We start from the raw sequence: 25,126 nt of genomic DNA on the forward strand, positions 1-25,126 counted from the left end.
AAGTGACCACAAGTAAACAGAGAGACAAAATAAAGAACACAGAGGAAAGAAAGAAAAACTGGTTTACAATATGCTTCACATCAACTAGGGTATGTTGTTATTATCCAAGCGATGGTAGCCACTGAACCATAGCGGGCAAATCTCTGCACCACCCTTCAAATAATCTAAAACAACACTCACACAATTTAACCACGGCAGCCAAAAATGAAAGTAACATGACCCTGCTCTTTTGACAGGGGGGATTCAGAGCAGATGCATGACCGCAGATTTGCTCTCCTCCAAAGGGCGGCGGGGACTGCACTGCTCACCTGAAGGGCTCCATTTGCGGTCGCGTCCTCGTCCCGCAGATCCCCGCACACCTGCGCAGACCTGCACGATCCCGCCGATCCCATTGGCAGAGCCGCGGCACGACTGCGTAAACCTGCGCCGCCCCAGCGCGGCCTCAGCCCGGGTTTCCTCTGTGGCGTCGCAGCCGGCGCCGTCTCATTGGTCGGCCGAGCATGTCTGCGTCTCTCCCGGGGAACAACACTGTGCTGCCTCCTTGAGACAGAAACACACCAGCGCTGTGTGTAACACATAGAGACACACGGGCAGGACGCCACAACAGACACGGACATTGTTACAAACCCTCCCGTCCACGTCTGCGGCCAACCTCGACCACCTGGACACTGCACGGAGAGGTACTTTGTTTTGTCTTATCCGGTGCTTTTCTGTGTTGTTTTCCTGTAGTCTTTCTGGACATAAAAGGGGAGAATTAAGGCCGGACTTTCTCCCATTGTAAGTGTTGAATGCACTGCTCCATCTATGCAGGCGTATCTGTCGTGGTGCCGTCGCTACGGACACGACAGGATTTTTGAGCCCCTGCTCGGTTGTGGAGATTCAGGAGAGCTCACAGGAGAGGCACGGTGGCTTGTGTTTTTCCTGGCAGTGGGAAAGACCCTGCACTTCCCAGCGTATGTGGCTCTCCCGGCGACGGCATGCTTTTGATAGGGGGATGCATCGCTTTCCCCGGTGAGGCTGCATCGGTGTTTTCTTAAAAGGTGGACATTTCCCATCCTTGGATAACCGACACTGATCTGCTTCAGAAAACGATCTTTGTTATGTCGGTGGAGTCGAACCAGCTGCAGCTGTAGCTTGTGGCAGTGTAAAGGGACGGCAGCCTTCTTGGATGTGTGTAAACAGAAATCGCCTTTTTAATTGTGTTTAATACATATAACTAAACATGGAACCTAAACATGGAATTCGAACTGGCACCTGCGCGTTCTTACTTTCTGTGGGGAAAGACAGTGTGTTCAATTAACGTTGTCCTTTGCTTCCTTGTTTCTGTTTTGATGGGTTTTTTTAGGACCAGTATGAGGGTGGCTCGGTTTAAGATGTCCAGGGGTTGACAGATATGGGCTGCTGAAAGCGCTGGAGCTGATCTGGGAATCCCAGGAGAAGGAAGTCGTCATGCCCATCTTCAAGCAGGAGAATGTGGAGGAGTACTATGCTATTGGAGAGGAGCTGGGGAGGTGAGTGCTGAGGGAGGCACATTTTGTACAAAGCGAGGGTTTTGATTATACTAGAGGTGTTCCCATTACAGTTTTGGCTTGTATAGGGGACTGGTGTGTTTAGTGGGAATGGCAATAACCTACATTTGAATGTGTCTTTGCTAGTATTCATTTGAACTTTGCAAATCTCAATCAGTGCATATGCGGATCAATAGTTTATAAAGGAGCTGTACATGCACTGAACCAAATCTTTGCAAAATCTCCTAAAAGTACTCCCTCCCTCTGTGGGGGTGGAGGGACTCTAGGGGAAATTATTTTACATTAATAAGTGCCATTAAGGATTTATGAGCACGGCCGATTCTGTTCCCTCCAGTGACATATTCCGTGCGAGGAGGAAGTTATAATAATGTCCTGACAGGGGCTGGTATCTGTATCGTTCCTCTTTTTCATATTCTTAATTTAAAATGAGCGGACTTTTCATTGTTTAGTTAATTGCCTTTTGTCAGGTTTAAGTATAGTACATTGTCTCCCTGATCTTTGTAGAGGATCTGACAGGGACTGCTTTCTTTGAACATTTTGAATCTGTTGTCATGGATAGTGTATCTTGATTCGTGTGTAGCTCAGTCCAACAACTGAGGTGCAGCATTATAATATACAAAGATTGTAGATATCAGTGTCCTCTTAAGAGGAAGTAAAGCATGTATCTTGTAGAAATGTGCATCTCCCTCAATAAACAGTTCTCTGTAAATAATGAATAACAATTTTAAGCTCTCATTGTTAACTTAACCTTCAGTATATCTAAGCAAACAGTGTGCTTTTCCATGCATCCATTAGTTTAGAACTAAGTTCCATATATTGGTGTTTTTATAAATGAAATATTACATTTAGATTCCGTATACGATTGTTATTAATCAATTGTAATGTTATAAATTGTAACTAAGCAAAATCACTTAGGGTGGGAAATATCTGAAACATCTGCAGAATGCTTGTGATGTCAGAGGTGAAAGGTCACGGGGAAAGAATAGTGTATGATTAAAAATATGTAAGGTTCTGCCTTTGTAACCTGTTGTGCGTTTTGAGTGATCTCAAAATAGGTCTTACAATCCATCAGGTCCAATTGTTCACAAGTGACCAACTAGAACTTCTAAAATAAGCCAATTGTTTTAACATAGTATTTTTGTGATACTTCTGTAGGCTGATTACCATTTCCTTTAGTATTGGGCTGCCTTTATAATTGTTATAATTGAAGTCAGTGGTGTGAAATCTGGGGGCAGATGTTTGTAGACTGTGCTGTTTCATTTCCTACATTCACAATGGACTGCTCAAAACATTTAATGGATGATAGAAGTATTAATAGCTCGATTGATTTTTGTTGTGGTTTCAGAGAAACGTTTGCTCTGTTTTCTATACTTGGTCCTAAATGGAAAAATGTGTCATTACCTCCCAGAGTAAAATGAAATTGCTTAACCTGTTCTTTGCATATTTGGTACATCTGATTAATAATTGACGACAAATGTCCTTCATAGTGAATGGTATGGCTTGTGTTCATGAGCGTGCTTTGAAGCATCAAACTAGTTATTTTAGGAACCCAGCTTTCACTTCCATCATAATCAATGACAACATTACAGTTTTATGGGTAAACAAAAATGTTGATGCAACAATTGTCCTGTTTTGTTTTTTCTTTCCAAAGCCAACTGCAGTTTCACAATACTCCAGACTGAACTGGATTGTTATTCCTTCATGAGCGTTTTTGGGTTTGTTTTTTAGTAAAAGCAGCCCATCTGGAAACAGCTTAAAAATCAAGGGCTACCAAAAAAACACGAAATGCAAAGATTAATCCTTCTCAAGAATGACTGAAGTGGCATTTAATTAAAATTTCAACTGTATTCCATTTCAATTGAGATTTTACAGTTTTAGACTGATGGAGATGCATCAAGTGACAAATACTCAGCTCCGTCTGTGTATTATTTGGCACTAAACAAAAATGTTTTTGGCAAATTAAATCAGAATAACACAGTACAGTATTCTATGGGCCAGGTGCAAGATGCCATCTGCTTACTGTGCAAAGGAAGAAGACGGGGTTAAAGAACAAAATGTATGAAATGATAATGCATGTTGAACTCCGTCTTACACCGTAAGGCTTTTCCTCAGGGTAGGAATATGAATACATAATACGAACCTTAGATTAGAAATATAGGTTATTTACTTGTCTACTGATTCCTGCCAAAGCCTCTTCTATGTCTATAAAATAAAATGTGACCGAATAAAAGCAGCATATCAAAACTGTATGCTGAAAATAAAAACATCAAAAGAAAACTGTGGTGTGATTTAGCTCTATAGATGTGACTTCCTGTCCATTACAAAAAAAACATTGTTCTTCACAGATGTTTGACTCCCTGTTCATGGTCCCTCTGTCATATATTAATGTTTGATAGTAACCGTTTCTCTAAAGGATGTCATTTAACTATAGAGATTACATTAAATTTAACATTTGACTTGAAACTGTTTAGTAGTTTAACCTTTTCCCTTATAGGTTGTAAAGAACAAGACTAACAAATTGTAGCTAATTGTATTTTAAGTTTTGGAAAGTGATGTTTCAATAGATAAGTGTCACAGGCTGGAGGGGACCGTTTTGTTTGAGCTCGGAGGCTCCCAGCACTTCAATGAAGAAAGTGGGATGTGAACTGCATTGGGAATCACAGGAAGAATGTTTTCAGGAATTATATTCTGATTTTGTCTTGTCTTCCGAAGTCCGTCTAATCAAATACTTGGAGGATGAAAGCTATAATTCTGCGAACAGCATGTGTTTCTCAGCTTGAAGCTTGCAGTGGTTTATTAGCTCCAATTAATTACACCTCTCTTAGTCTAATGGGAGTTTGGACAGGGGAGTGCAATCTGAATAGCAGTTCTCCAGTGAAATGGAAAGACTGTTCATTTTGGATGTCCCTGCAAAGACAGAGGAACTACATACCCTAGAATGTAATTGTGTAATTGCTCGTAACAAGCAATATCTTTTCTGTAAAGAGTGTTTTTTATTGCATTGGGTGTTTGTCCTCACAGATAGCTCAGATATAAATACATCTTGTTTGAGTCACATCAGTTTAATGGGTGGCTTGCTTGGTTCACATATAGTATGTATGTATATATATATATATATAAGATTGTGGTAATTAACTCTTTCCAGTGATGCACTGTTAAATTGTTCTTATTTGGAGCTCTACTGTGTACAACACTGAAGTGTGGCATTAACTCATACACCCATATGACTAAGCAGCGCTGGGTATAGCCACAGAAAAGGCATGGGTTGAGTTGCTGTTCATTATATAAAAAAACATCTTACCCAGGTAGTCTATAAGGGGGCTGATCTCTTGCAGGTCTTAGCATTTGTATATTTTACATTGATGTAGTTATGCTTAGAATTGCCCCCGTTCCATTTGCTGTTCAATCTACTTTAGCATCTCGATAGGGGCATTATGGAAGAAGTGAAAATGTTTGTGTGTGAGGGACTATTGGCAATGCAACCACTTAGATGCAATGCAAATGGGGTTGGGGGGGACACACACACTAATGTTTATAGACTGAAGTCAAAGTCAAACATTGTTCAGCAGCTGTAGATTAATGAGACAATTAATACAGAGTATGGCATCATAACATTTACATTTTTAATTTTATGTTGGTTTGTTAATAAGAAAACGAGAGATGCACAAATCGCAGAAAAGATTGGAATATAAGCTGGAATGTGGATCTTGAGAGTAATTGCTCAGTTGTAGGTTTCATGATTGTCATTTATTTTAATATTATTTTGTGTAAATGCAGGACTTAACCTACTTTGTAATCAATATTGTAACACCAGGATCTCCTTAAATGATCTCCAAATGCTTTTTTTTTTTTTTTTAATCTTTATCATTATCAGACCGAATTTAATGTTGACGAGCATGGTTTGAAAAAACGAAATCTTCTGGGGCTATTGAAATATTTATGTTGAATGACTTTCTATAAAGGTACCTTTAAAATATTTAAGTATCCATGGGTGTGAAAGTGATGCATTTTACTGATTGCTGAAGATTAAAGGCTTATCCCTGTTAATTAAGATTGCAGGTTAGCCTGATTGATAGCGACACTACTTCATTACAAATTAGTAGTAATGTTCTCTTAGTGTTTAATACTCATGAAAGGGTTGATGGTTTTTATGCTAATAACTTTTACTGTAGTTGCTATTACCTAACATCAAAACCTCTACTAATAAATTACATCTGGTAATGTTGCATAAGCCTGCCTTTTCAAGGGCAGAGAAGCCATAAGTGCAGAGACTGATTCATTGGATAACCCTGCAAAGAGTGTTACAAAATGATGAAACCTAGCTTTCTCTTTCATTACCAAATTTAGTAATTTTCATATGCATAACCTATATAATTAAAATAAGCAGAAGTGTGGCAACAAGCTTCCTTTTCCTGTAACCCTCTTTTCAGGATCACACCCTGGTTCTAAATAGATCTTCCTGAAATCCACAATCAGAACTTAATTCTGTGGGTTGAAGCACATCCTACAACCTGAAGAAATGATTGCCGAGAAGCATGACTCACAGATTGGCCTAGATTTTCCATACAGTCTGCGGAGGATTTTAAGTGATCAAACACCATATGAATAGGGGGAATAAAAAGGCAAAATTTAAGCTAAACGGGCCCAAATAAGTACAACGTTGACATACTTGCATTCAAACTATTCCATGTCAGCATGTTTTTCCTCTGTAGCTCATTCACGGAAAATGGAAAGGTGTTAGTCTTTTTGTCGTCTGTGTATGCAGTAGCGTTCAAGATACATGTCGGTATATAAACAAGGGCACTGGATGAATCATTACAGGTTCCTCTACTGCTGGCTTCCTGTGTGTAATTTACATTGGTGCTGTTTTGCAATAGTATTTCTGACAATAGGGGTAGGCTGTGGGAAGTAAATGGGATTTATTACCATTGCCTGTGGGGACATGCCAGCAATCGAGATTCAAATTAAGTGGGAGCTGTAACTGTGAAAAGATGGTGCAGTGACTTGGGGTAAGAAGAACCACACTGGCCTTCTATTATACCCAATGCCATAATGATATTCTTTGCAATATATAAATATACAGATAACGTATAAGCTTCCAGCTTGTCATTTCCTCTAATCCTGAATTTACATTCCTTGTGTAATCTAACCTTTAGGTATATATATATTCACTACTGATGTAATAGACCTTAACGGCACATGACATACACATACAATAGTACATTTTAAGGGAAAGGAATCTGAGTACTACATCATGCAGGTTGATTATCTTCCCAGGGGGTGAATAAATGTAGGTACCTTGTTCCTGTCTTTTGTTTCTTTCGCCTCTCCAGTGAAGGAATGGTGCTGGGATTAGAACTGAAATCTAAAAACTGACACAGTGCTGAATATATTAATACAGAGAGTGGTGTGGGTTACAGTGAAAGCGAACGCGTGGCAGGAGTCCTGTGTGAATCATTTTGTGCTTTTTTCAAGATGTAGAGTAGTACTTCTGTGTCTTCTATGGGTACACTCCTCAACATAATGAGGTCTTATGCATGCAGTTGGCAAGACATTATCTACTGTAAATGGGACCAAATGATGGATAAATTCTTTATAATTGAGCAGAGTTGACGTAAGAAGCAACAATGTGAATAACTCATTGAGAATGAAGTGTTAGAGCTGTATGTTTGAGTTGTGGTGCTAATTAGTATCCCACTCTATATATGCTTAGTTTTCTCTGTCTACAGAGAGAAAAGTTGCTAGTTATTTGCTCTTCTAAGCTTATCTCAGATGTGCCCTTTAAAGGGAAAATGAGGTGGTCAAGATAGACTAGCATATCCATTCAAAAGAGTCCAGCAATGGAAAAATTGCATCTGTTGAATTATCAAGTTTGGTCTGCTTGGAGCAGCTGGTTTTAGGTTGATAAGACTTCCCTGAGAAATAAATCTTCTATAGGGATCCATGAGATGGCAGTTTTTGCTACATCCCACATTTTCCTTTGTGTTGAAATTGATATTCTCAACCTTGTCCCTTACTCTTACCAAAAGATTTTCCATTATTCAAGACCTTTCTAAGCCGCTGTTTTTCAGTATTTGTGTGATGGCTTGTGCTCTTGAGGAATTTGCTGAGATGGATTTTTGTTTCTATTTCATTTAAATTTAAGTTATTGGGCATATTCGTATTGTTCATAGCCCTGAATTATGTTCATAACTTTCTAGAATATACCAGGAAGACAGCTACTGTTGCTTGGTGACAGTCTGTACATGCTTGTAATGAATGAGTATTTCACTATAGGCATGTGATGTTTTTTTTAATTTTTTATAGTTCAGCTGTTACAATGTCAAGACAATTGATTATAAATTCCTGTAATTCCTTTTGCTAGTCACTGTAATTCTGTCCGTTTTATCAAGCAAGATTTATAATTGCCCTAACTTAGCTCCTCGGTGCTCAGCACACATTCTTCCAAGGCCTAGTTTTTTTCTTGTCTGTGTGATGAGAATACAGAAAGTGTTTAATTCTCTTTGCATGGTAATAGAGGAAGACTGTTTTCTCAGAAGCATGCATTTAAATGTTTTTTTTTCTACTGTTGTTAATTTCTTCAAAGTTATACATCAGAAAACATAATTTGGAATTTTTTCGATGTCCGTGTGTTCTGGCCCTGCTTTGAAGCTTATTTTCCACTATTACTACTACTACTACTACTACTACAAGGACAAAAATTAGGAAAGCGATACAAGCTGTAAGAATTAAGTCATGAAATCAATCTTTCCTTCTTGAATGAAGCTCAAGGGGCCAACGGATGTATGGTTACGGTACTCGGGTTACATTTGCTTTGAAATCCTTTTTAGTTTTTTGTATAATCAATGCACATCAATTTTCAAGCCTCCTTCCCAACTCATACACACACACATTAAAGACACAAATGAAGTGACTTCTTCCGGTTGTCATCCTTAGCACACCTTGACTGCTCTTTTATGTGCAGGTAAGGAGACATGTGGGATGGCAGTGAGTGTGCATGCGTTTCCCACGCTTAGTTTTGTTTCCATGTCAACCTCCTGATTTATTCATTTATCTGTTTGAGGCCTGGATCTCAAATCTGTTGCGTTTAATATTCCTGTCTTTTCTCATATTAGCTCCAGCTGATTAGTGAATAAGTCATATAAAAACTGCAGAGGTGGGGGATTATTTATTGCTTAGGGAATTGCTGCAATTCCTGACTGTAAATAGAGGTTAAAGATAAGCTTTCTTCTTGATGATGAGATTGTATGCTGGCTGGGGCAACCATGTTTAGATACTTCATTGTAAATATAAAAGTATTTTGCTTATGAAAATGCATTAAATATGTAGTATAAATGATCTGCTTATAAGTGGTTATGGGAAAATAAAAAACATTTGGGGTCTTCTGACTCATGGATGTTGTTATTGGCAGTTGCTATGTTGAAATGTAGAGCAATGCAATACCTCCCAGCATTTTAAAAGCAAACTGTCCCTCGCTAACCGAGGTTGCATAATTTGATTATAAGGACAATGTTTTCTTTGTTCGATACAGCCAATGCTGCAGAAAAATACTCTTCATTCCTAAGGAAATGACTAATTGTAAAAGGTAATGACATCTAGAATCCCTTTCCTAAGTAGTAAAAATAAGAAAGTGCCCTGAGCACTACTGCTGCCAATGTTTTTGTTTTTTAAATATTGTTCTTTCTGTGAAAAAAAACACTAATTGAATTATAATACTTTTATTGTGAGTGAACTTTCTGTGCCATATTGTATAGCTGTCAAATAAAATAAAATAAAAAAATAGAAAGGACAATTCCAATCCCCAAGAGAGCATTTTGGAAACTCAACCTACTTGTTATTGTGTATTATAAAGTGAAATGTAAACCCCATGAATTATGAGAATTGTTTTCAATTGGCGTTCTTACCAAACATCCAGTTCTTTTGACGGTCATGTGATGGTTTTAGAACGTTAGACATTAAATTTAATGAGGATGAAAACAACTTTGTTCTCCATAACGAGATATTGAAGAAAAAGCTCAGGCTGGAAATTCAAGTTTCCCATTTTGAGAATTTTCATATCTAGTGCATGCATACCCAAGTATCTAAGCGTTAGAACGGCAGTGTGAATTAAGCCAGTTTGCATTGAAAAGATAAGAGGGTTTGCAAATGCTCGTCCTTGGTTACAGAGGCAGATGGCAAAAGTAGAAAGCTAAGGTATGAGTTCATTAGCTAGCCTATTTTGCCAGTGCCTCATGTTTCACACAAGACAGCTGATTGTAATCAGTTTAAATCTGTGACGAGTGCATGGATGTTCCTTTTAAAGAAAATCAATGAGTGAAAATGTGTACTGGTTAAGTACACTCACCTAAAGGATTATTAGGAACACCATACTAATACTGTGTTTGACCCCCTTTCGCCTTCAGAACTGCCTTAATTCTACGTGGCATTGATTCAACAAGGTGCTGAAAGCATTCTTTAGAAATGTTGGCCCATATTGATAGGATAGCATCTTGCAGTTGATGGAGATTTGTGGGATGCACATCCAGGGCACGAAGCTCCCGTTCCACCACATCCCAAAGATGCTCTATTGGGTTGAGATCTGGTGACTGTGGGGGCCAGTTTAGTACAGTGAACTCATTGTCATGTTCAAGAAACCAATTTGAAATGATTCGACCTTTGTGACATGGTGCATTATCCTGCTGGAAGTAGCCATCAGAGGATGGGTACATGGTGGTCATAAAGGGATGGACATGGTCAGAAACAATGCTCAGGTAGGCCGTGGCATTTAAACGATGCCCAATTGGCACTAAGGGGCCTAAAGTGTGCCAAGAAAACATCCCCCACACCATTACACCACCACCTCCAGCCTGCACAGTGGTAACAAGGCATGATGGATCCATGTTCTCATTCTGTTTACGCCAAATTCTGACTCTACCATCTGAATGTCTCAACAGAAAGAGAGACTCATCAGACCAGGCAACATTTTTCCAGTCTTCAACTGTCCAATTTTGGTGCGCTTGTGCAAATTGTAGCCTCTTTTTCCTATTTGTAGTGGAGATGAGTGGTACCCGGTGGGGTCTTCTGCTGTTGTAGCCCATCCGCCTCAAGGTTGTACATGTTGTGGCTTCACAAATGCTTTGCTGCATACCTCGGTTGTAACGAGTGGTTATTTCAGTCAAAGTTGCTCTTCTATCAGCTTGAATCAGTCGGCCCATTCTCCTCTGACCTCTAGCATCAACAAGGCATTTTCGCCCACAGGACTGCTGCATACTGGATGTTTTTCCCTTTTCACACCATTCTTTGTAAACCCTAGAAATGGTTGTGCGTGAAAATCCCAGTAACTGAGCAGATTGTGAAATACTCAGACCGGCCCGTCTGACACCAAATACCATGCCACGCTCAAAATTGCTTAAATCACCTTTCTTTCCCATTCAGACATTCAGTTTGGAGTTCAGGAGATTGTCTTGACCAGGACCACACCCCTAAATGCATTGAAGCAACTGCCATTTGATTGGTTGGTTAGATAATTGCATTAATGAGAAATTGAACAGGTGTTCCTAATAATCCTTTAGGTGAGTGTATAAATCAATGGAAAAACAAATCAAGTTATTCTGCACATCTTTGGGACTATCTGGTTAGAAATTAGCAGCTTAGTTCAGACTGTGAGATGAGAGCGAGACCATTAAAAGGAATAAAATCCAAAAACTGCTTGGTTACTTATTGTTATTGGTTTATTCCTAGTGGGCAACTCTTAGTGTGGACATCAGCTTCACAACGTATTCTCAGAAATCACATCTAAATAAGAGTAATGTCTTTGCTTGTGTTACTCTGTGGTTACTGAGGTTACACTGTTCTGGTTTCCATGAAAAACAGTTACATAATTTGGGGAGGTTGGGGTGGCACAGATCAGTGAGCCTGGATTATCCAGAAGTATCCTCCTACGTGAATTTAAAAGGATATAAATGTAACTCAGATATACATTGTAAAGCCTGCAGATTTAGTAATGTAGCAAATGTAAGTGTCTTCAGACCTGATAGTACAGTAAACACACTAAACATGCTCCACTGAAGTCTGTGCTGTGGTTATACATTTAGGTTGGATTATAGAAATACACTTTATGCTCCTATATCAGAATTGTAGAAGCTCAGAATACACTTAAAGCAGGGTTTTATATTTCATTGTTATTTTTATTTTTTTAATTGATTTCATGATTGTGAATAAAATACTGTGAAAACCAACCTTCCTTATGTTCCTAACCTTTAATTTCTCATTTCTATCTAACTCTGGCTTTGGTAATTGTGAGGTCTTTAAAAAGTGGCTCCAGCAAAAGAAGGCAATCATCAAAGCATTTATTTTTCTCCTAAAAGACCTGTTTTTTTGTTTTTTTTTAATACATCCAAAATTTCCTTGACCCAATTGAGCTCTTACTTTTATCTGCAACAGGCTCTTTTTAAGAATTACATTTTCCTCCAGATGAAATCCTCGAATTACTGTGGAAGAAAGTTCCTTATTCAAGCGTCTGCAAGGCCATGTGATGTAAAGTTGTATTAATAAAATAAATAAGAGCATAAAATAGATGCATGTCCCTAGAGCTGTGCTGTTCCATTACATTTGAATTTCATAATATTGTTCCAGAATTCATAACAGGTGGGCTGTAGTTTACTAATCTGGAATTCAGGAGCTTCAACTCATCAAGATTCATTGTATGCAGCAGGGAGATGTTTTTGCTGAAAGTTTTATGTATGCCTGTAAGCCTTACGGTGTTGATGCTCTGGGCACTTCTTTGTCATTGTGTTTCCTCTATATCGAAGCAGATTTGCTCCTCAGGTTTGAAATCACGGTGCAAGAAAAGGCAGTGTTTGTGTATATGTGTACTCTGGATTTTTCTATAGTTATCTCTGTGGATTGATGATGTCTTGCTGCAAAGGCCAATCCAGCTTGAGATCCAGTATGATTTATTGATGCTACTATATCCTTGGCCGGTCCTTCATCTCTTCTCTGCTGCAACACCTGTTTGATCTCTTATGGGAAGAAGCCTCATCTCAGTAAGCTCTGAATCCTAAATTTACAGAATCTGATTAATAAATAATAAACAGAGGGCAGGAGGCTACAGAGGCTTGGCAAGCTAAAAAGTATTCTCTGGACTGATTTCCATAGCCTGCCATGTTTCCAATAACACATTCGAAGAAGTCTAAACTCACTGGAAGTAACATGGGGTTCAAAATTAAAGCTTCTATGGAATTAACCTTGAATTTCTTCCCTTCCTTCCTCCCAGAGATGCATGTGATCTACAGTAAAATACCTCTTCAAATTTGAGAGTAAATTATGGCCAGGTTATTTAGTCATGTATTTATTTGGCAGAACAGGAAAATTCATCACTACTGTTGCATGGAAAACATGTTGATTTATTTTGCTATCTCTCTCTGCACACCAGCACAATCATTAATATTTCACTGCATGGAAGAGCAGCCAGTGTTTGACTTGTAATTGAGTGATGACAGTGTCAAGGTTAGGTTGTTTATGATCGCTGATAATTGTTACGCTACAATGCGTTAGTGTTGCTATATGAGTTTGGCAGTAATTTTTGCACAAGGTTTTTTTTTTTGTTTTTTGTTTTTTTTTAACTAGCAAGAAGGGACTTGGGTGTTTTGATTTACATTTTTATAAACCTCTCACCAAGTCTTATTTTAAGAATGCATACTCTGACATTGAGGTTTCTAAAATAAGGAGGGAGACTGTGTGTGTGGGGAGTTGTGAATCTTGGAATCTGAGATGAGCTGAAGAAATACAATGTGCAAAATATACAGTTCTTACAAGATGCACAAGAATAAATGAATATATTAGTTTTAAACATTAAACATTCTTAACATATGGGAATTCAAGCTCGCCTTTCAATAAAATAGCCTCGGGCATATAAACCAGGCTTGTACTGCAGATAATGTACTTTCAAGCAGTTTGCATTGGAAAATAAATGGACCACACAAATGACACTACAAAAGCAACTCTGTCATGTACATCGCAGGGGATATAATTCGAACTGCTGGTTTTCAATGGGGCTTTCTCTTCAAAGAGTCTAAAAGGTAAATTACACTGGAAATGAACCCAACTAGTACAATTTTCCACAACTTGTAAGGCTTAGATGGAGTTACCCCTTCCCTTACAGCTTCGACCCTCTCTGAGAGGGTGGATTCTGCCAGGGTCAGAGTGTCCAGCTGGATTTGTAACCTTCACCATGCTGAGGTAATACAGTACAAGCAATATTTTAGCACCAAAATGCACCAAGCAAATACTTGACTGGGCCGAAGGAGATCAAGAGTGACTAAAGATGACCTCAGAAGATGGCAAGGTGAAAGGAAGTCTGATTAAGAGCATGGAAGGTAGAAATGTGGTGAGAAGAGCTTACACAGCAGTGGATCACTGGTAGGTAAGGAGGAGGTGGTTTGTTGTTGTTGTTTTTTTTCAGCCTTACACAATTGAGGCTAAATTGCAAGCAAAATTACATAACAATGTGCTTCTGTTGTTCAAGAAAACTATTTCTACATCCAAAAGCGATTATTATAAAGTTAAAAAGGTTTACTGCCAATAGAACTCGAAATCAGAACAAATAGAATGGAGGCAAGGAGCTACTACAGCAGATGGCTCAGATACCAAGCAGCTAGAAGACTATGCAACTTCCAAAACCTCAAACACCAGCACAGCTGATTGTGACGAGGAGGCGTCCAATGTCACTGACCGCCGCAAAAAGGAAATGCTGATTTAAATGGTTTTGGGTTTTATGAAAAAGCAGTTGCTTTCGTCAACAATTTCAATGTCAGATGCCAGTGGCCAAAATTGCATGACACTTAAAGCTCTGGAGACTAGGAAAAAGGTGTCTTTAATTAAACAAATTAGGTAATCGGATTGATTTGCTAAATACGTGAGAGAGGTGTTTAAAAGTATTTAAATGTTTAGTTTAGTTGCAAATCTTAGACTTGGTACAAATTGGATAAGCTTCGTCTTCACTTTTCTACATTCTACATTCCTGCTGTGAAGAGCAGTTACTTCAGGTTTATTAATATTTCAGTGGTGCAATGGTTTTGTTTTAGGTGAGTTTCAAATTCATGGAATTAAAAAAAGTTAATATTTAATCAAGGAAATCTACTTTGATATGTAGGTTCCATAAAATGTTTTTTCACAATTTTTAATTACTTTGCTTTGCTCTGCTTAATTAACAATCTAAAATTAAGGTCTTTTCAAACAATTCAAACAAAATTTGGGGTTTATTTATTAGTCCACGCTTTTCAAATGGTGTTTAGGACCTTTCGTGTACATAGGCCATTTTGGAAGTAAACCATTGTGTATGTAATATATAAACATCTTGGAGAACTAACAACAGTTGAGATCAGGGCTCTGTGGGGGCCATACCATCACTTCCAAGACTCCTTGTTCTTCTTTACGCTGAACATAGTTCTTAATGACTGTCGCTGTATGTTTGGGGTTGTAGTCATGCTACAGAATACATTTCGGGCCAATCAGATGCCTCCCTGATGGTATTGCATGATGGATATCTGCCTGTACTTCTCATCATTGAGGAGACCATTCATTCTGACCAAATCCCCAACTCCATTTGCAGAAATGCATCCCCAAACTTGCAAGGAACCTCCACCATGCTTCACTGTTGCCTGCAGACACTCATTTGTGTACCGCTATCCAGCCCTTCGGCGAACAAACTGCCTTCTGCTACAGCCAAATATTTCACATTTTCACTCATCTGTCCAGAGCACCTGCTGCCATTTTTCTGCACCCCAGTTCCTGTGTTTTTGTGCATAGTTGAGTCGCTTGGCCTTGTTGCCATGTCGGAGGTGTGGTTTTTGGCCACAAGTCTTCCATGAAGGCCACTTCTGACCAGACTTCTCTGGACAGTAGATGGGTGTACCAGGGTCCCACTGTTTTCTGCCAATTCTGAGCTGATGGCACTGCTGGACATCTTCCGATTGCGAAGGGAAGTAAGCATGATGTGTCTTTCATCTGCTGCAGTAAGTTTCCTTGGCCGACCACTGCATCTACGGTCCTCAACATTGACCGTTTCTTTGTGCTTCTTCAAAAGAGCTTGGACAGCACATCTGGAAACCCCTGTCTGCTTTGAAATTTGTGACTGGGAGAGACCTTGCTGATGCAGTAGAACTACCTTGTGTCTTGTTGCTGTGCTCAGTCTTGCCATGGTGTAGGACTTTTGACAGTAAACTGTCTTCAGCAGCCTCACCTTGTTAGCTGAGGTTGGCTGTTCCTCACCCAGTTTTATTCCTCCTACACAGATATTTCTGTTTCAGTTAATGATTGTGTTTCAACCTACATATTGAATTGATGATCATTATCACCTGTTTGGTATAATTGTTTAATTATACACCTGACTATATGCCTACAAAATCCCTGACTTTGTGCAAGTGTACCTAGAAGAACTGATGCTGTTTTGAAGGCAAAGGGTGGTCACACCAAATATGGATTTGATTTAGATTTTTCTTCTGTTCACTCATTTTGCATTTAGTTCATTGATAAATATAATCTATTACCATGTCTATTTTTGAAAGCTTTCTTACTTTACAGCATTTTTTTCAAACCTGCCTAAAACCTGTGCACAGCATTGTGTGTATGTATGTATGTATGTATGTATGTATATATGTGTGTATGTATATATGTATATATATATATATATATATATATATATATGTGTGTGTGTGTATAGATAGATATGCATGCACAGATGACAGATAAGGCATTACTAATTTGGCCCATTTTGCTCCAAATATTTCTATGTACGGTGTTTTGTTTTAATTTCAGTGGCAATCAAATTGTGAAATGTGAATGATGCCTATTTGGATACAATTATGACATGATACTAATAATCTCAGTTCTTGTATTGTAAATATAGAATGTAATGTTAAAATAATTTTCATGTCTTTCATGACTATTTGTTTGCCTTCATACTTGTTAAAATAGCATAAATTTGACATTCGTGAGGATGTTGTTAAATTATTTCAGCCGCTAGCCTATATACTTTCAGAAGGATTTCAGTGGATTAAGGTCAAAGCTTATAAGGGGGGATATTTTCTTTGAAACCAGATGCTTTCATTTATTTAGATCTTCCCACAGACAATGAGTAGATTAATGTGTCATTACATCGGTTATTGAGACCAATGAGAGAGGATGGTGTTCAACCTTCTTTTGCTAACCTTGATCCCTACATTGTGATTACAGATTACAAACTTTTTTCAACAGAGTCAGGCATTAATTGAAGTATTAGCTAATGAGTAAGCACTGAATTTAACAGGGGAACAAATACAGGGCGTTAATCTCCCACTGCATTATACCAAACGTTAACAGGAACCTTTGCAAAGCCTATTGCTTTAGGCCAAATCATATCTCATACACCAGCAGCAGAGACCAGAGATTCAGCTTTAATGCTTTCCAGAAGTGACCCAACAACTTGCATGTCTGTCATCTTTGGAGATCTAGCGGTGTCTTTTATATACTATTAAGATTATGTATGAGATATGGTGCAATATTCGAGTCACTGAAGGTACCCAGACCAAGGGTCAGCCTACACCCTATTAAATACCTTTTCAAGAGCTTTACTTCTGTGGTGACATAGTGTGTATCCAAGTCCCATAAATCTCGGGGAGCTTGCCGGTTTCCAAGGTCTAGAGCTTTGAACTCTTGATAGTCTATCCGCATGAGGAGCTGACGGTTTCTTGGGTACTAATGCTAACAGAGGGTTTTAAATCCCACTTGCATCCTATTAAAGGTACCTCCTCAGGACAGGCTCAGTGTTAAAGCAAGAGCACAGCGCTGGCCATTAATGCAGGTCAGAACCTGTTGATCACAGATTATTCGTATCCTAATCACAGTCGCGCTGATCGGCGGTGAGCGCAGACGGCATGATTATGTAGATGAGGTTAATGCTGATTACCCAAGGACTAATTCTCTTTTTCCCAGCAAAGTCACACCCCATCTTTTCATTTACACTGGATCCTAATCTGTTTTAATTAGTTTTGTTATAGTCTGTGTGTGTTATAGTCACAGTGTGTGTGTATAGTTCAAGTGTATGTTTGTTGCTTTGTACTGGTTTCATGTGGATTGAGGGACTCGGGTTTAATGAAATGCACATATATATTCATCATAAGATATGTCATAAAGGGAGTGTGGAGAAATGAAGGCAGGATGTGTACTTTATCTGCTGCAGTCTTTCAAAATCTCGCTCTCGAGTGTTGTGAAGGTAGTCATCCCTGTAGACATTTTTTTTTTATCAATGTGATGTATTTATTTTTACTCATTGTGAGATTAAGCTAATTTTCTAGTGCAGTTAATGTTATCGGTCTCAACTCCAGCAATGTGTTACAACTGGGAACAAAATGTTTAAGAGAGCATTATCAAAGTGATTTCATTGAGATTTTCTAGTACTTTGTCTAGTTTGGCAGTTTCTGACTTTATTTGTTTTTAATATGGTCAAACGATAACTGGATCCATTGAACAATAATGCTACAGAATGTTAATGGTCATTTTATTTGATTTCCTTCAGTGTGCACAGAAAGTTGCAGGCTCTTCTGTCAAACCAGTGTGTACAGTTATAAGGATCATGTGTGAGCAGCCGTTTCTCAGGCAGACATTTAGAGAGTGGATTTAATTCTCCTGCTTAGAAATTAGGACTAGTTACACACGATCAAAATCCTTCCAATAACTTTAAAGTTAGTTTGTAGTTTCTAAACATTCAAACGACTTTTACAGAAATCTATACTTGACTAGTGATTTTTGTAATTTAAATGTCAATGGTGTACAAAGTCATGTGTTTTTATACCACAACAATCATACATGGCATCTTGTTTTTTGTGTGTGGTAGTATTACAGTAGACCTTTCCCCGAGAGCACTGGCGTGTCCAATGACATACGTGTAACTTCTCAGACAAGTTCTTAGTCTTTCTACTTGAATGAGTGCCAGCTGATTGGAGCACGGATAGTAATGCGCTAAGAATCTGGTTCCTTTCACACCATAGAGCTGAGAACACTTCAGACAAACCCCTTCAGAGAGTGTTGAATCATTATTCCTTCTATAGAATTTAAGCATGTAAAGGGTATGGCAATTGATTTTAACAGTTTCGTCCTTTCCACATCTGCCATTTTTTTCCTTCTTCCCCTTCAACATTAATGAAGAACAAGTTAAGGGGGGGTGTTGATAATTCATTTCTAAGCAGAGCGAGTGATCTTGAGTGATCAGAGTGATCTTGTGGGTTTAGCATCAATCAGGCTTATTTAACTGCATGAGTTTGAGCTTAGCAGGCAGCTCCTAGATGCTCTGTATTGAGAACCATCTCTATATTGACACATTTAAGATCTGTGCAAATAAAGCCTATCATAAGTGTCCTTTTTTATCTTTGCTAACAGGGACTGAGTCGGAATCCCAAGGTGTTAAGTCTGGATTTGTATTGATGTGAAAGTGGAATATTGCTAAAAGGCTAGTCTATTTTTCTCTCTTCTTCCCCCTTCTGATTTGACATGGAGGACTCCTCTCTCTCCCTCTCTCTCTCTCTTCCCATTGTATCAGCGAATGAAAGCTTTCCTACATCCTCTGACAGTGCAGGCTTTGAGCTTCGCCGATACGTTCCTTCTTAATCCTCATGTGTCACTTCAAGGAAGGGAATTGTGGTTCTCGGCAGAGCCAGGAGTCAGTTTTGACATAACTCTTTGTGTGGAGACCGGCAATTACCTCAGTCCCTGAATCTGCCCTGCAGGGTTTCACTAGAAATCAAATTTAACTCTCCCGTTACAGTAAGGTTGAGGAAATTTTGAATTTACAAAGGACCATTAAGAACAGAAACCTAGATACAATAGCTGAAAGTACAACCTTATATGTTGTGTTTTGATGTTAGTGATACTTCAAGCATTTTAACGAATGTGTACTATTGCTCAGTTCATGGTTGTTTTTAGCTGAAACTCATTTTTTCAGGATGGAAAACCTACAAGATAATCTCCTTATTGAGGATATTATGCTGAATACCAGTCAAAACTCCAGCATAATATTTAAAGCATGCATTAATGTAATCTGAAATGGTTTTATCACACACAGACGTCTGAAATATTTGGCCTTTATCTACAATTACATGAAGGATAAATAACAGACCGAGATTTTAGACTAGGCTAAATGATTCCTTATCAAACAGAGGTTATGAAAACACTGAATTGTTCATATTTAATTATGCAAATTCCTAATTTAAGAGACTACAGCATCAGTTGAATATAATATGAAATAATATGAATAGCTCAAGGATATAATACAGGTGATCTAGCTTTCTTGTGGGATTACTGTAACACAGAAAGCCTCGAGCTCTTTGCTGTGTACCCTAAATAATGCTTCTAGGGCTTGTTTTGAATTCAGCAGAGCACAGCACATTATACCTTAATATACACTCACCTAAAGGATTATTAGGAACACCATACTAATACTGTGTTTGACCCCCTTTCGCCTTCAGAACTGCCTTAATTCTAAGCATTCTTTAGAAATGTTGGCCCATATTGATAGGATAGCATCTTGCAGTTGATGGAGATTTGTGGGATGCACATCCAGGGCACGAAGCTCCCGTTCCACCACATCCCAAAGATGCTCTATTGGGTTGAGATCTGGTGACTGTGGGGGCCAGTTTAGTACAGTGAACTCATTGTCATGTTCAAGAAACCAATTTGAAATGATTCGACCTTTGTGACATGGTGCATTATCCTGCTGGAAGTAGCCATCAGAGGATGGGTACATGGTGGTCATAAAGGGATGGACATGGTCAGAAACAATGCTCAGGTAGGCCGTGGCATTTAAACGATGCCCAATTGGCACTAAGGGGCCTAAAGTGTGCCAAGAAAACATCCCCCACACCATTATACCACCACCACCAGCCTGCACAGTGGTAACAAGGCATGATGGATCCATGTTCTCATTCTGTTTACGCCAAATTCTGACTCTACCATCTGAATGTCTCAACAGAAATCGAGACTCATCAGACCAGGCAACATTTTTCCAGTCTTCAACTGTCCAATTTTGGTGAGCTTGTGCAAAGTGTAGCCTCTTTTTCCTATTTGTAGTGGAGATGAGTGGTACCCTGTGGGGTCTTCTGCTGTTGTAGCCCATCCGCCTCAAGGTTGTACGTGTTGTGGCTTCACAAATGCTTTGCTGCATACCTCGGTTGTAACGAGTGGTTATTTCAGTCAAAGTTGCTCTTCTATCAGCTTGAATCAGTCGGCCCATTCTGCTCTGACCTCTAGCATCAACAAGGCATTTTCGCCCACAGGACTGCCGCATACTGGATGTTTTTCCCTTTTTCACACCATTCTTTGTAAACCCTAGAAATGGTTGTGCGTGAAAATCCCAGTAACTGAGCAGATTGTGAAATACCGGCCCGTCTGGCACCAACAACCATGCCACGCTCAAAATTGCTTAAATCACCTTTCTTTCCCATTCAGACATTCAGTTTGGAGTTCAGGAGATTGTCTTGACCAGGACCACACCCCTAAATGCATTGAAGCAACTGCCATGTGATTGGTTTGTTAGATAGAGTGAGGGAAAAAAGTATTTGATCCCCTGCTGATTTTGTACGTTTGCCCACTGACAAAGAAATGATCAGTCTATAATTTTAATGGTAGCTGTATTTTAACAGTGAGAGACAGAATAACAACAAAAAAATCCAGAAAAACGCATTTCAAAAAAGTTATAAATTGATTTGCATGTTAATGAGGGAAATAAGTATTTGATCCCCTATCAATCAGCAAGATTTCTGGCTCCCAGGTGTCTTTTATACAGGTAATGAGGTGAGATTAGGAACACTCTCTTAAAGGGAGTGCTCCTAATCTCAGCCCGTTACCTGTATAAAAGACACCTGTCCACAGAAGCAATCAATCAATCAATCAGATTCCAAACTCTCCACCATGGCCAAGACCAAAGAGCTGTCCAAGGATGTCAGGGACAAGATTGTAGACCTACACAAGGCTGGAATGGGCTACAAGACCATCGCCAAGCAGCTTGGTGAGAAGGTGACAACAGTTGGTGTGATTATTTGCAAATGGAAGAAACACAAAATAACTGTCAGTCTCCCTCAGTCTGGGGCTCCATGCAAGATCTCACCTCGTGGAGTTTCAATGATCATGAGAACGATGAGGAATCAGCCCAGAACTACACGGGAGGATCTTGTTATATATGTTATAATGTACAAATACAGAGCCTTTTTCATTAATAAGCAGACGTCCTTCAATTAACTAACTATTTGACCGTTAGACTAGTTAAAGGAAACATTAATCCTGTCATTGGAGATTGTCGTGACCCTTTCTCACACCTACAATATACCAATAAAACCACAATCGGGCCAAAAAGGCAAATGCAGCATTACACAAGGGATTTCAGCCTGTGCATTTAGGGGTATTGCTCTATGTTTTATTGACGCATTCCCCAATTAATAATGAATGCATGTTGTTTACATTTGAAGTGGCTGGTCACTATTGTGCTTTGCTATGGGAATAAATCTTCATTCACCATGCAGGTAATGAATGGCCAATTCCCTGTGCAAAGTCTGCTGGGAACAACAGGATTGTTTCCCACTCCAGCTTTTCCAAGAAGCACGGTCCAAAAGGCTAGCACAGGTATGACCAGCCAGCAATTAAATCTTCTGCATAAGCTTCCCACTTTAACTCTGGTAGAGCAGTGGTTTACATTTTGCAGTAGATATGTTCTCAAATAATGGTGGAGAATTTAGAATAACACTGTGCAAGAGTGTGGCATCTCGTAACTAAAGCCAGCCTCAAATTACTTTTACAAGACATTTAAACCTACAGTATGCATGGATCATAGTTCCTAAGACAAACCCTTGCACCTTCTTTCCTGTGTAATGCAAATTTGTAATTTAGGCTCCTTGGAGCTGAGAACCTCTTAAGGAGATCTGTTATAGACAAAGAAAACAGCAGTGAAAGGAGGCCATGGCTCTTCAAATCTTAATGAATTTGGTCAGTTGATCAACTGTTCTTTGAAATGAGGGCAGCAAAGAATGCAAATGGAAAATGTTTTCCAAATACATGAACACTCTAGAGTGATAAGTTAAACTGGCAGCCCTTCATATGAGATGGCATTACTGTGCATACTTATAGATTCCTTGTTCAAAAGTGCATTTCATACAGATTTTCTCCGGATCATACATTGTCGGTGTAGCATGTTCAGACACTGTATTTGAACCACTGACATAGGCACAACTACGACCATTGTTTGAGCCACACACACAAAGCAATTTGGTCCACAAATGCTGGGGATTGCAAATCACAAATGGAGGCATCAATGTAACTGGTATACAATGTAAGCCCTATTAAACGTCTCCTTTGTATACTAGTATCTTCAGCAAGTGCTAGGCATCGATTTACTCATGACACAGCTGTAGTGAGTGCAGTCTGACCCCTGATTTGATCTGCCGTCACAATCACACCTTCAGCACAGTCTCCTTATGCTGCCGATTCATATAATCTGGGGACCTGAGGCATTGACATCAATTTAACAGGTTCATCTATGCGTGGAGCCCTGTCACATGGGTACATTTAGAGCCCTCCTCCAAGGCTTTATTATTTAAATGAAAACCAAACATTCAGTCTGCCTAGTGTACACAAAAGTCTTTAGTGAGTTCAAAGTATTTTCCACCCTTCTTGTTTATGCTGGTTTTTCCCCGGAGGGTCCCATGAGTGTAATTAGAAGGGATTTTCTCCATGTGTGTGCTTGAAACATGCCTCTTTTTGCCAAATCAAACAAAAGTCACCTCTTTAAGACTTACAACTCAGATCGTTGTTCGATTCCTATCGGGCTGATTTCTTTATGATGGAATGGGTAGAATATAATAACACAGCTCGAGCCTTTTAAGAGATCTCTCTCCTGGATGCTGTTTGCACGGATGCCATCTTTGCCCTGTTTTTCTGATTGCTGTTGGTGTGGTGATAACATGCGCTGGCCCCTTCTGTGTTCTCGTTCCCACTTCTTGCTCAATGTCAACTTGATAAGCATGTGTAGAAACATAATTTGAACACATCTCTCATGTGGGTGGTTATGCTTCTCATTATCTCCCTTGCATAAGGAATGGCATGATCATTAACTCTTTGTGTGGAAAACTCCCTCTCTTTACCTGGACTGTTTATATTCCCACATGAAGGTGTCCCTTGTTTTGCAATGGGTTTCGGTTATTGCAACATGACAACGTTGTGTGACGGAGATCTAAGTGTCATCACAATTTCAGTGGTTTCAAAGTGTTGAAAAATGTCATTCTAAACCATTATGACCACAACACATTTTTCTTGAGGTCCCTTGAGCCTTTCTAGTCAAAATCTTCCTGTCAGTGATTTAGGCGTAGGCAATGTTTGTTGCCATCTTCCTTTTCTTTAATGGTATCCATGTGGTTGGGAAAACAAACAGTGACTGCGGTACGAAATAGGTTTACCATTCTCTTACAATGTTGTGATGAATGTGGCCCCTTTGTGTTTGCTATTATAGTTTACTTAAACTAAGTGATGGAAGTGCCTAAATTAAACATATTTTAAAGACTCTTGCAACATTTATCTATGGGCTGGTTTGGAACTGTGAGGATCTCTTCTAAAGGTCATATTAAATGTGTTTTGGCAGTAAAAAGTTGCAGTCAGGCAAAAGCAATTAGTGTTGTGGAAAAAAATAAGTACAGTACATCATGTGGTTTTCATTAGGTCCAATGGTGAAAAACAATACTCAAAATTATGTAAAAATCCCAGTTCTTTCCGTTTTCTGATCATGTTAGTCTTCTTGTATCACTTCCATGCATAAAAGTGTTTATTTGAATAATATGTTTTAACATGCATTATGCTTTTAACACACCTGCCTTGCCATTTCTTTCTTTGGAAGGCAGAGCAGTAAACTTTAATTTCCAAATGAGAGTCTTTATGAGCAATACTCTATCAGACGGTTATTGTTTTTTTAACATGTTTTTGTGAAAGTCTTCCTTGCTCAGGGCTCAGTGTAAGGTAAACCATTACTGTGAAGGCAAATAAAACTGAATTCATAGTTAGAATTGATGCTCTCACCGACTGCATTATAATAGATATCTGTGGAAAAGATTGGAAGGTCAAGCAAAGTTTTTTTTTTTTTTTTTATGGTTTTAGAAGTCACATGTCATGAATCCCATGTAAGAACCAAACTATATTCTTACACGCAATAATAAATAAATAATAATCTGGGTTTTTCTTATGTAGTTGATAAATTAATAAAGCTTGTAAACAAATTTAGTTTCTGCCTCGTGAAGCAGAAGTGAACCAAGTGGTCACTCTTAATGGAACTAATGTTTGAGCTGCGGTACTGTAGGACAGGGGCATGATTCAAACCTTAGCCTCATTTAAAGCAATGCCCCATTTATGAAAGCCTGTCACACTCCTCTCAGTATCTTTGTGGGCTAGCCATCCTCTCGGCATTAGCGGAGACTCATGACACCGGATTTAAGCTGTCACTATGCATTGTGTGTTCCTTGTCTTAGTATCCCAAACCCAATTGAGAAGTACTGCCATCAAGACATGAATTAAATTGCCACAGAAAAGATTACAACACTTCATCACCGTAG

The 25,126-nt window shown here is 39.0% G+C and overlaps 1 protein-coding gene across 2 annotated transcripts in view; it reads left to right on the forward strand.

Annotated features, from left to right (window-relative positions):
• Window positions 1-512: 512 nt before the first annotated feature.
• dapk1 (death-associated protein kinase 1) overlaps window positions 513-25,126 on the forward strand; it is a 53,751-nt gene continuing 29,137 nt past the window's right edge. Inside the window, exons 1-2 of one of the 2 annotated variants that reach the window (XM_066710596.1) lie at window positions 513-680; window positions 1,346-1,511. In XM_066710596.1, the coding sequence (XP_066566693.1) occupies window positions 1,450-1,511 (62 nt within the window). In that variant the 5' untranslated portion in view covers window positions 513-680; window positions 1,346-1,449. The remainder of the gene's footprint in view (window positions 681-1,345; window positions 1,512-25,126) is intronic. The other variant, XM_066710597.1, reaches the window with a different exon arrangement.

Source organism: Amia ocellicauda, chromosome 8 (assembly GCF_036373705.1).
Source record: "Amia ocellicauda isolate fAmiCal2 chromosome 8, fAmiCal2.hap1, whole genome shotgun sequence".
Lineage (NCBI taxonomy): Eukaryota > Metazoa > Chordata > Actinopteri > Amiiformes > Amiidae > Amia > Amia ocellicauda.